Genomic DNA, 12,657 nt, shown 5'->3' with positions numbered 1-12,657 from the left:
TTATGCCATAGACAAAATATATTCCAAAGTTTATTATAAATATGAACTAATTTTGTATTGACAATTATCTATGGACTATTTTTGCTGTCATCGTTGCTGTGTTTTTTAGTTTTTTCAAATTATTTCAGTCTAACAAAGCCCGAAGTAATACAAAACAACTTTAACAGAGACTATTCTTAATGTTAAAGAGTTTTGTGAAGGGGGGTGGAGAATATATAAGCGCCATTAATTCGATTGGAAAAAGTGGGTGCAAAAGTTATTGACAAGTTGCCATGATGGATACGTGTTGTCATATTCCGGAAATAATATTTCCAATTTACGATCAGTGACTGTCTTTGTTTGTTTTTTATTGATTCTACAGGTGGTTTTGAACATTTGGTCCAGAAAATTGTTACCAAAGGTAAAGCAGCTGAGAATTTTCCAACTAAAATCAGTAAACCTGAAAATTATTTCTGAATAAAATATAATATAAAAATAAATAACTAAAGCTTTAAAAATATTTTTTAACATTGACATAATTAATTGTTTTTAAGTTGTAATGACAGTGATATTTTAGGCATCCATTTGACAAATGATTTATTTTTTATTTACTGTTTTTTTATATACACAATCCCGTAACTTATGAATATATATAATACAATGGTATTTAAAGATTCATTGAAATAAAACTGTCGTATCCGAAGATGTATTAAAATAATACAATAATTGAATTTAAACAAACGAAAAGCTTTTGTTATTTTATGGTTTTCTCAGCTTTAGTTGTTTTTCTTAATAATGTGCTTTTTTCATAAAGTATTTTTTTTTTACATTCCGAATTTCTACAATACATAAAAAACATGTTTTTTAAAATTTCAAAGGCTGTGCAATGCCCGAAGCGATAAAAAAAAACAACGGCTACAGATACTGTTCTCAAAGTTAAAGCTTTTTGTGAAGTGAAATGGACAATAAAGACGTCATTAATTCAATTTGAAAAGATGGATGCAAAAGTTGCGGCTATGACGGATAAGTGCTCATATTCCAGAAAGTTTATTACCAATTTACGATCAGCGTATTTTTTTATAGTTTTTATTTTATTGTATTTATTTTTATTTTTTGATTCTGGAAATGTATTTTAACGGTCTTATCAGAAAGTTGATGTCGAAAGAAAATCAGCTGAGAATTCTACAACTAAACTTAGTAGACCTGAAACTTATTACTATATTTAATAAGATGTTAAAACAAATACCTTTAAAATGCCTTTGATATTTTTATAAGTTTGTTGATTTTTTTGTGGTATAACACATTGACATCATTCATTGATAGTTGTGATGATGGTGATATTTCAGGCCATAGAATTAAGACTAGTCCAGAAGGAGCATAGAATTATATTTGAATACATCTGACTGTGTCTGATAATTCCCCCATTATGCCCCACTTTCCCCGCACGCATTCGTGATGTCGCCGCGTAATATTGCAAGATGGGAAAAAATATAATTGTAATACAAATGTAAGGTAAAATAAAAAGCAAGCTGTTAATTTTTCTAAAATGTTATTGTGCACGCGGAAATTTTGATTGACACAACAGAGTAGATAAGTAAAGGGTCATTTAATAAGAGTAATTGAAATAATGAACTCTAAACTTAAAATATTAACCAAATTTTATTTTTACATAAAACGGATATTTTTGTATCACGTTAAATAATATTTGATGTTTTAAAGATAATGTCAGTCAAATTTCCACCACAGGGTTGTGTGATCTGAGGTCCAATTTTCATTATTTCTCTGATTAGATGAGCAAAGCTCGATAAAAAAAATTACTACCCCGGCAACACTAACGAAACGTTTATTTTGTTTCTTCGACAATCTGACAGATGGAAAAATAATTCATTTTTTAAGTAATGCATTTGCAACTTAAACATTCGTTTTCTAATTACACATGAAATGTGATACCATCCTGTTTCATTAAGATCCTAGCAGTATTTGCACACTTTAAAAAGACACAACACGGGATAGTTGAATTCAAATCAGGAGAAACTAATGGGCCAAAACGTAAACCTTCTCATTTATGAGTAGTTTAGTCGCCTTCTGTTTGATGTGCGTATGCGGTTTCTGGACTATTCTTAATTCTGTGTTTCAGGCATATGTTTAATTAATCACACATAATAAAATGTTTAATTTATTATTACTATTTTTATGAAATTCTGTATATTGTGTACATAAATAATAAAATTTTATATACATTAAAAAGGTATTTAAATGATATAATTTCATTTAAAGAAACAAAAAGATTTTGTTATTTTGTAAGGATGTGTACTCTTAACTAAACTTCTTGAAAGTAGATTCCTGTTTGGGTCTCATGTAAATTTTATTTTTGAAAAAGCTTGCTAAATGCTGGTCTTCATTTCAAAAATGTCTAGACCAGTGTTTCCCACGGTGAGGCTTAACGCCTCAGAGGTGGGGCACCGCGCTTCAGAGATGAGACACGTCGGCATTCCACATATAAAAGGCATTAAACATATACTCATCGGTCATACAAAAAATGATTGAAATGTACAAAATTTAAATATACGCCAAATCTAAAATCTCAAATTTAAAATATAATGAAATCCTTTACGATTTCAACAATTATCTGAAAACACAGAAACTGTGCGGGATGTAGAAATAATGTCATGGATTTGCGAAGAAATTAACTCAAAATTAACAGCGCAACTGAATTTAATCATGAATTAGACATCAAGATATCTGTGTGTTTGTACTCAATTTCAATTGTCACTCGTGTTTTATTATTGTTTTCATTTTTATTTTATTCTACTTAATTACATTTTCAAATTGTGTTTTGTAATCATTTCAGTTATAATATAGGTATTAGAAATTTTATTGCTGTTATTACGTCTTATTAAATCTGGCTGCGGTACACTCCCACTTGATTTATAATGATGCAAACGCTTACACTCACCCTCTCACATATATAATGTATACACACCATAGTTCAATATGTATGATTATTACTCGGAAACTTCGCTGGTCTGTTTTTCAACCTTATCTTTATTATTGAATTATTTCATTGTTGACTGCATGTTTCTATAAAATAAATTTTAAAATAAAAATCAATGAATTCAGGTTTTTTTTTAAAAGTGTAATATTTTCATTCAGTCTTGATTTTTTTAACATTTTTATTTTACATAGAATAGGTCTTTCATTTAATATAAAAAAATATCATTTTCCTTAACTTCACAGGATATCTGAAAATGTTTTAATCTGGTAACCCTAAAATACACTTCAGCGCCCTCCCGTTATGCCAACTTATACTTTTATGGTCTTGTACTTGTAACTTGTTCTTTTGAATTTTGGACGCCATATTGAAAATGTCAAATAGGTAGTCAAATATTCAGTATTGAGTATAGTCGATCGCGGCTCGCCAAAAGGACAAATCAATTATATGAATTCAAAATTTGCCTACTCAAGCGACTTTCTATTTTGAGAGTGATGTCGAAATTATCATTGTTTTCAAACAAAAAAAAACTTGAAGGCAGAACATTTGAAGTTGAAGTTCTGCTTTTTATTTTTTCCTTTATTTCAAAATGTGAGGTAAGGGCCGAAGAAGGCCGCGAATTTGAAATTTGCGTTATATCTGTCAATGATTCAGAATTATGAGGTTTCAGCAAATGAAGTTCATTATTTTTATGAATAAATATTTGTTTATAACCACTTACGGTACTTACCGATTTTTCTGTCGACCGGTTTCGAGACATACCCCTCTCTTTGTCAGGACACCAATTAAATCAACGTGCAAAACCCACTATACACCTTCACCTTAGTTGTTGCACAAATATAATGAACCATAATGTATGTTTTTTTTGTTGTTATTGTTATATTAGAATAGAACTACTTATACTTTAAAACATAAAAATCTCCATCTTAGAACAGGTTGAGCCATGTTAGATGGAAACTATCCTAACCAGAGGACACTCCGTACTCATTTTCTAATTCACTAGTTTTATATAGATTCCTTGGTATTAAATCTTCTTCTTTTCCACATCCGCTCCTAAGTGGAGCATGTGGACATCACCAGTTGCCTCCAGGGGACCCTATCGCCAGCCAGTACTTTCGCCTCCTCCCACGTCAATCCCGTGTCCCTTAGTCCTGCCGAATAAAGTCAAAAGATCGTCATCGACAGCTTTCCAGGACGGCGAGAGCCTACAGGTTTAAGAAGAGGCAACTTGGGTTAAGGTTCTCCTAAGGCATGCGCAGCACGAGTCCAAGCCAGGTTCACCCCCACTATCAAGACACTCGTTATAGGAGGCTGCTGCGTCCATTCTCAGACTTCAATGTTAGTTATAAAATCGAACCAATTATATCTAATATTCTCCTCAAGCACTTACTCTCAAAACTCAGAAGTTTGGTGTTCTGGGCTTTGGTAAGGTGCCAAGATTCACACCCATATAGGAGTTCTGGCATTATAAATACAAGAGTTGAATAAATAGCATTTTGTTTTGACCGAGTTTAGATTAGAGTTCCAGACAACACGCATCGTGTTAATTGTTGCTCCAGCAATTACTAGGCGGGTTGCGAGCTCTGTGCATGCTTTCGTCCTGAGTTATGTGAACTCTCAAGTATTTTAAGCTGTCAACTTTCTTGGTCCTCTGTCCATTGTAGGTATTAAATATGTATACTTATTTATGCAATGAATGTATAAAATAAATAAATAAAAAGGTTATATAAAAACATTTCATAAGATTCAGTAAAATGTTTGGCCACAAAGCTTTAAATATTAATAATACTATGGATAACTTCTGTAGCACCTTTTTTGTTGCATAATATCTCAAGGGCGCTTTACAAAGTGATTCTAATTTATTTAATTTTAACTTAAAATTTATAATGAAAAACAATTTATTTTGTGTTCAAATGCTGCTGATTTATTCAAATGATTAGAACAGGTGGGTTCTAAGTTTTTTCCAAAACATCACTTTACTCTTACAGTTCTCTGCTGGAAGAGTATTCTATGCCACAGAACCTGCCACCGCGCAGTTCTCAGCTGGAAGAGCATTCCATTCCATAGAGCCTGCCACCGCAAATGCATGTTTACCGAATTTAGTGCGTGTACATGTATAATAACTTTTCCTTTCACCATAGATGTATCTGATCTAAGCGTAAGACGTCTGTCAGCTAATTCATCTGGAATGCATAGTTCTTTTAGATATTCCGGAAAAGAGTTGTGCAGTAACTTATACGAGTACATAAGCCAACAGAGTTTGTATTCCACTCTCCAAACGTAATCAGTGTGATTTTTGAAGCAGTGAAGTTGTATGACTAAACTAAGATATTCCAAAAATAAGTCTCGCAGCGGCGTTAAATACAGACTGTAGGCGAGTCATTTAATTCATCATTAGACCTGGGTAGACACAATTACAATAATCGACTCTAGATACTACAAAAGCATTTATTAATTTACACATGGCATCAGCAGGCAAATTTTTGCATATCCATTTGAATTGTCTCAGCTGGTAGAAGCCTGAACTTATCATCCTACCAATTTGAGCATCAAGAGAGAGGTCAGAAGTAAGGAAGACTTACAGTAGTATTTTGTTTCTTTTTTAATGAATAACCCCGCTAAGCTCCTTTCTTAGAGGCTTGTCGGCAGGTAGTAAAAAGAGGATACGGAAGGAAATTATGAAAAATACACCACAGCACGCAGACCAATTGAGGAAAATTCTTTCTTCAATTTTTTTCTTGTAACTGGCAGGAATCAAATCCGCGATGCCAGTTTTACAGTTGGCCGTCTATCCTGAATCAAATTCTGTCGTTTGGTTGAAGGCGTTTATAGTTTTTCTGTTTTAGATGGGTTTGTTAATGTTATTCTATTTTTAGTCATCCAGTTTTCTGTCTTCTTAATGCATGTATATACATGGAAAAAAATAAATGTTTGAAAATTCGTTGAATTTCTATGGAATGTCTTTTTTTTCAAAAACTTGTCGAGTCTGGATTGGTTTACTTATTTGAAACAAATCTCAATGAAAATAATAGATTTAGTTATTTCAGTGTTTATTATATTTTTACATTATTAAAAATCATAACTACATATTCAAAATTGGTGTTAAATACTGGTAGGTAATTTCGACCTTGTATTTAATTATTAAAAACTATACCTTTCAATATATTACGATTATCCATAATTAAATAATGAGTTACTGTGTTAGTGTGGTTTGTAATACACATATATTATGTAGAAATATAAATTGGGTGAAATATTTTATCATTGCATAATGACAATACCGGACATGTTAAGATGGCAAATGAAAACCATTTTTTGTAGCGGGTTTCCAAATATTACTCAGTTTTTAAATATTTTTTCAGAGATGTAAATTATAAAGATAAAATTAAAACACAAATTAACAAATAAAAGTATGGTGCTAAAATTACTTATGAAACAATATTATTAACAATAAATTAGTACCTATACATAAATGTATATTCACTAAAATTAGTCCAGTCAATATCATACTTTCTAAATGAGATTGTGTTATATCAATTAATTAATAATGAGACCTTAATTAATTTTGACTATGATAGTTTACACATCCAAAAGAAAAAAAATATCAACAACTTTGGTATTAAAAATTGTAGTAAAAATATTATAACAAATAATCTTAATTGAAATTAGAGTACTATAAAATACAGTAGACAGATAGTTTCATCTTCTTATGTAGATAATGTTTTCTTATTTCCTTTAATTTGGTATTGAAATAATCCGGGAGATCTTTGATTTGCCAAAATACCTGAAATCAAACAACAAACAACTTCTTATGTATATGATAACTAAACATAATCTCGCAAATAAGAATAAACATGACATGAAATCAAAATAATTAACGCCCAAAGCAATTCTAGAGGGTGGTGTTTACAAGCTGGGAAAAACATAAAAACAATTGCATTGATCTAACAGATATATAAAAATCATAATTATCATTGATTAACGTGAGTGAAAGAATGATTTCATTAAATTGTAATACTATTCAAACGCTATTTCCCAACAACTTTTTAATTTTGATAGATTACCATCAATCTGTATGCAACATTTCCAAATTTATGAAAATATGTTAGCACTCGAGTTGATTTTTTTAAAAAACAATTTTAATTGTAGGAGTCAAAATTGCTTTTCACGTAGGTAGTATTAAAATCGCACATGAGAATGCAAATGAGCAAGATTGTATTTCACTCTAAATGCTTTTCAATAATTTGATATAGTTTATAGCAATAAAAGGACAGGTAATTGAAGATCGCATATTTGAAAAATAAGTGTGTATTACACACATAATATTATTGGAAGGAGACACATCGCATAAGCATAATATTATAATAATAAAAAATATAGTTTAAAAAATTTGAGTTTTGCATAGTTTACATGTTTAGTATAATATATTTCAAATGATATTATATTAGGTTTGTTATACTAGATTTGTTATCTTTTAAATAAGAGTTGAACCGATTTGACTTTATAGTTAAATTATAATGTTAATAGATTTAGGTATATCTATTTTTTTTTTAAATCTTATAATTTTTTTGTATGTTCTTAAACAGTATTGTTATTGATTAATTGGTTGGTAACCAACTTAAATCCAGTAAATATGGTTGTTTAGAAAACTTAGTGGAATTTTAAGATAGGTTGCGCATTTTGAAAAAAACAATTTACCTTTAATAATCCAATCAGTGAACCGAGTAAATATATACATTTCGTTTGTGTTAGTGACACTAGAATAATTTATTTTACAAAATTATGTCACGCATACATAAACAAAGGCTATTAAAGACTTCAATGGACTGTACATACATAATAATGTATTTCTAGTATCTAATGTTTTACTCGCATATAATTGACTAATCAATAAGTAATATTATAATGGCAAATTTCTTAAAGAAAATCATAAAATATTTTATTCTTAACTAAAGCATTAATTAAAAAAAATATTAGTTATTATTTTCTACTTAAACTCAATACTGTTAAAAATTAAATCAATCAAATGTTAAATAAATGTAAGAGGTCTTTTTTAAAATTATATATATATTTTTTTAAAAGCATATAAAAATTAACCCTAAGTTATATTAAATCCACTCCCATGCATTTAGAAACATATTGATTATGATAAATAAATGTATGAACCTGATTTAATCAGCCATTTACAAAGTGGAATCCAAACGCAGATCATTATGGATTCCGTCCCTAGTTCGTGATCGTTTTACTATAAAAATGAATAAAATATACATGAAATACCAAAACTAAGAACCATGCATGCGCCATGCTGTAGAACATAATATTACAGTTTACCCATTCACACAATAACTGGAACAAATTTAAAAGATATAATCGATTTTTAAATGAAAATGTTATTTTTTTTGTAGGAGATAATATCAATGTCAGATTAATAATTCTCTAGAAAAGCCCTAAAGCTCTATTGCATAGAACAAAAGCGTTTCAAATTTTTGATTTGGTTTTAAGTATAACAACAAATGTGTGATGGACGGTTTTGGTTAGAGCTTAGAATTCTCAACCCAAGTACCTACGGTCCATTGTATTGCTGTAATCTGTAGTTAAATTCATGGTCAATAATCATGGAATGGATTTTCTCCGTATGGGCGACTCTATTAGGTTATTACTCTAAACTATTAAAGCACCTTCCTTTCAAATTTTGATCAATCAGAAATTCACTGTCACTAAACTTTGTGTCTGTTATGTAAAGTTATTTCCAAACTATACAGTCAATCAAAAAACCTTTTATTGATATTTTTGTACAAACAGTATCCAAACAAATTTCATAGGTATCATCAAATATGGTATTTGAACTACAAATTAAAAATGCTTTTTTGTATCCATTTATAAACAAAATGTTAATTTTGTGACTTCTTTTATATTTTTTATAATCAGCTTAACAAATAATGCATTATTTATTTTGTGATGGGTGATATTTTTTTGCTACAATATACCCACTTGTAATGTGAAAATTAATTTTGACAATAACTAAAGTGTGATTTCATAAAAAAGAAATGAAGAATAAAAAAATAGATTTATCCATGCCTAAATGAATTAAAGATAAAATAAAAAGTAGGGTTCTCTGATATACATATCAAAGACATCACCATTTCCCTATCTACATCCAGTGATTCATAGGGCACTGTGTTAGCATTCCAATCGCAGTGTATCTTGATCATTTTTGTTACATGGAAGGTCAGGTGATCAGTCTTATGCGGAAGCTACTAGTCACTTAAAGTCCATTAAAACAATTATTTCACGTTTACCCTGCCAGGATTCGAACCCGGATTTCTGGCAAAAAGATGATGTTCCTTTTATGGACTTGAGAGTGAGATCTGTTAGGGAGGTTTTAAATTGATTTATCTGACATAAATAAAAAGTATGCTCTCTATCAATATTATGATCCAACCTCATAATCAGTCTTACTTTATCAATCAACTCTATTAAAACCACACTTATTAACTTAGACTGTACTGTGTCTGCGTAATCTCATTATTTTGATATTTATTATAAATATTGGATTTTTACAAACGCTGATAAGAAGTAAAGGTAAAAGTGGAAATCACAGAACAGACAAATGATATATTAATAATATGTATAATATACGATTTTAGAAAAAAAAAGAAAAATACTGTTTATTCATCAAATGTACAAAAATACTTAATCTATGCACTACTATATAATCAAGGTTTTTATACATTGGTTGATATATTTACAAATTTTAGAGTTTCAGGTTGAGACAGAGGACATAAAAAGGAATCTGCATTTTTATATATTATTAAATAAAAAAAAAACAAATATATAAAAATACGCATGGCATTATAATATTTTGTTCAACACAATGATTGCAAATAATATATATAAACTAAACTATCATATGATGAAAATACCAAATTTTCAGGTGAGCTGATTGGATGAGTTAATTTACCATTAGCATAATTTTAAAGTTATAAACTGATATTTAGGGCATAGAGTCTGACCCTAAATTTAATCTGGAAAAAGCAACCTGAGTTTTTAAGACACTTTTGTGATAGTTTGAACACGAAAGCTAAAATTTGATATCACAGTAGCTTAATTATAATAATTTAGGACTGCATTGTATTTTTTTAGATTTACTAACAATGTAAAGAGGTACAGTAGATCACAAATAAATCAACGGTGGCTCATTTTAATACAAAGATAATCATCCAGAATCGTCACATAGAAAGTTGAAGTAATAAGACAAACATTAAAACCAAATACCCCTTTATTAAAAAATTTGGTCTCGACATAAAAATGTGGCCATTAAACATCAAATAACCTCTTTGGTTAAAAAAAAAAAAAAACAGTTGTAGATGTTTCATCTAAGTTGAGTTCTGTTTACAAATTCAGGTTTTTTTTCCAGTCGCTTCTCCAAATTATCTATCTGAATCTTATGACGTTAGAAAGTTTTGTCTATAATCAACACTCTAAAACCTCTTTAATTGACTGTCCTGAAAAGTTATATTTTCAACTTGTATGATAGTTTATGTTGCTGAATAGGTTAAACCAGAGAGTGTTACTATTACCTATGTACATATTGCAAGACTAGAGAAATACTTACTAGATCCTTTTTGAGACTTGGTGTATCTTTTGTGGTGATGGTCAGACTTTTTATCAGGAGATATTTTAACCGTAAGCATTGAATTGAATGCTTCCTCAATCCCTCCAGACTGATTATTTTTGTTTGATCTGCTAAATCAAGGAGAGCTATCAATTAGGTAACTTGTTAATTATGCATAGTGCACAATCATAAAATAATGTTTGACATTGAAGAATAAATAAATACACATACATACTCAATATCCTAAATTGAAATGAAAACTTCTTTTATTTAGCCACTTATTATTTATTTCATTACTGACCAGTTTTGAAGTTCCGCAAGCTCCCTTATCAAGGTATAATCAAGAAAATTAAAAGTATGAAAATCAATAATAAGTGGTTAAAAACGAAGTATTTTTATTTTAATTATAAAATGAGTAACCACAAAGTTAATGTTTCAAATATAAATTTTACACATACTTACTCAAGTTTGTTATTAAAAACTATCAGAGGAAATACTTTGCAATCACTGCATAGGAATAAAAAATAAGTGATATTGATGATACTAAATTTGTGGATTTAAGTGTTTTTTATTTCTATAATAAATACACTTAATTACGCACTTGTCTATGTTTTCTGGATCTTTCCGTTTCCTATTGAGGGCGCTGTGTATTGTAGAATCTTGAGAATTAAGAATTGATTTGAGTTGATTGTCCGCTGTTTCTGGTCCCAAAAGAATCTGTTGAGCAAAATATAATATCTAATCACTGAACAAAATAAAATCCAAATTTTCTAATTACATTTAGAAAAAAAAGAAACAGTGACAGAATATAATTCAATGAATAATTTTAATTTAGGATGGATGCAGAAAGTGATGAAGACTGAACACCATGTCCAACAAATACTTAAAGATGGACATGTCAAAAGTTGGAATATTTGGCATGCATGCATGAGAAGATGTATGAATGTGGAGGAAGCGAGGTATGTATTAAAAAAACAGAGTGTCCTACAAGATCCTGAGTGGGGATGTCCATCACAAAAAGTTATTAATGATTGATTGATGTATAGCTAATTGATCATTCATGGAGACAAAATGCTTAGATTAAATCCAGGAATCGTCCCTTTAGAATGGATTCAGGTTGCAAACAAAAGATACTTACACCCACATCCATAATCATTTTCCCTCTTGTTTTGTTCCTTTCTCTGTGGCAAGCTTTTCTTGCTCGTTGTTCAAGAACTCTCTCCCTAGTGGTTCTGTATTCTAGCGCGAATTCACTAATCACTTTAAAGATATCAGAAGGCCTAGTTTCTACCATGCGGTGGAAGGGTATGCCGAGCCAAGACAGAAATTCCGTATATCTAAAAATAAACAAGTAAAAATATTTTGTTATAAGACAAAGAAGAAATATGTATGTGAAAAAAAATTATTGGTTATCTTTGAGTCTTGTGTATAGACAGAATTTTCTATAAATTATCTGTACTTTTTATTCAAATAGAAAAGGGAATTAAGGATTGTAAATTTAGTGCATATGTGAGGATTGGTTACGTTACATAATAATTATGTACCTTTGGAGTTGACCAACCCATGCACAAAATACAGTACCGATAATGATTAAACTACTCGAAATTAATGCATATTACAATAATATATTCCAAATATCGCTAGCCCAAAGTAGCAGTGAGACAAACCCGAAATTTTGAGTGTTGAGATACACATGCAGATATGTGAATGAATTGAATAAATAATTGTTTTCAAAAAATAAAATATTGAAGTTAGATAGTTAAATTATGTGAAAATACTTTATTCATAATCTACCTCAAATAATTTAATTCAGTTAGACCCTTTGCACACCTCAAATTCCGATTATCTCAGAACATGTTCTTAAGAGATATCTCACTGTTGCTTTGGGATAGCAATATAACAGAGCGACAACATTGAAAAAAATGGGAATAGAAGCATTGATTTACAGAAAACCTTAAGAATAATCTTAAGTTAGCATGTAGATTTAATTTAAAATGAAAAAATATACAGGTTTGTAGTGATCGCTCACAAAATGGTTAATATAAAAATGATCATGATTTATTCATATATA

At 29.7% G+C, this 12,657-nt stretch overlaps 1 protein-coding gene across 12 annotated transcripts in view; it reads right to left on the bottom strand.

Annotated features, from left to right (window-relative positions):
- Positions 1–6,004: 6,004 nt before the first annotated feature.
- Fhos (Formin homology 2 domain containing) overlaps positions 6,005–12,657 on the bottom strand; it is a 135,564-nt gene continuing 128,911 nt past the window's right edge. For 6 of the 12 annotated variants that reach the window (XM_088241236.1, XM_088241267.1, XM_088241295.1 and 3 more), the window contains 4 exons: positions 11,725–11,923; positions 11,188–11,303; positions 10,587–10,717; positions 6,005–6,755 (listed from right to left, as the gene is read on the bottom strand). In XM_088241236.1, coding sequence (XP_088097362.1) covers positions 6,679–6,755; positions 10,587–10,717; positions 11,188–11,303; positions 11,725–11,923 — 523 coding nt within the window. In that variant the 3' untranslated portion in view covers positions 6,005–6,678. Of the gene's footprint in view, positions 6,756–8,137; positions 8,217–10,586; positions 10,718–11,187; positions 11,304–11,724; positions 11,924–12,657 lie in introns of all 12 variants that reach the window. The other 6 variants (XM_088241253.1, XM_088241281.1, XM_088241261.1 and 3 more) reach the window with 3 other exon arrangements.

This window comes from Micrasema longulum, unplaced genomic scaffold (assembly GCF_059751315.1).
Source record: "Micrasema longulum isolate JH-2025_06_02 unplaced genomic scaffold, ASM5975131v1 h1tg000127l, whole genome shotgun sequence".
In the NCBI taxonomy this organism is placed as follows: Eukaryota; Metazoa; Arthropoda; class Insecta; order Trichoptera; family Brachycentridae; genus Micrasema; species Micrasema longulum.
The sequence above is the reverse complement of the archived record's forward strand: the minus strand, read 5'-3'. Positions and strand labels throughout refer to the sequence as shown.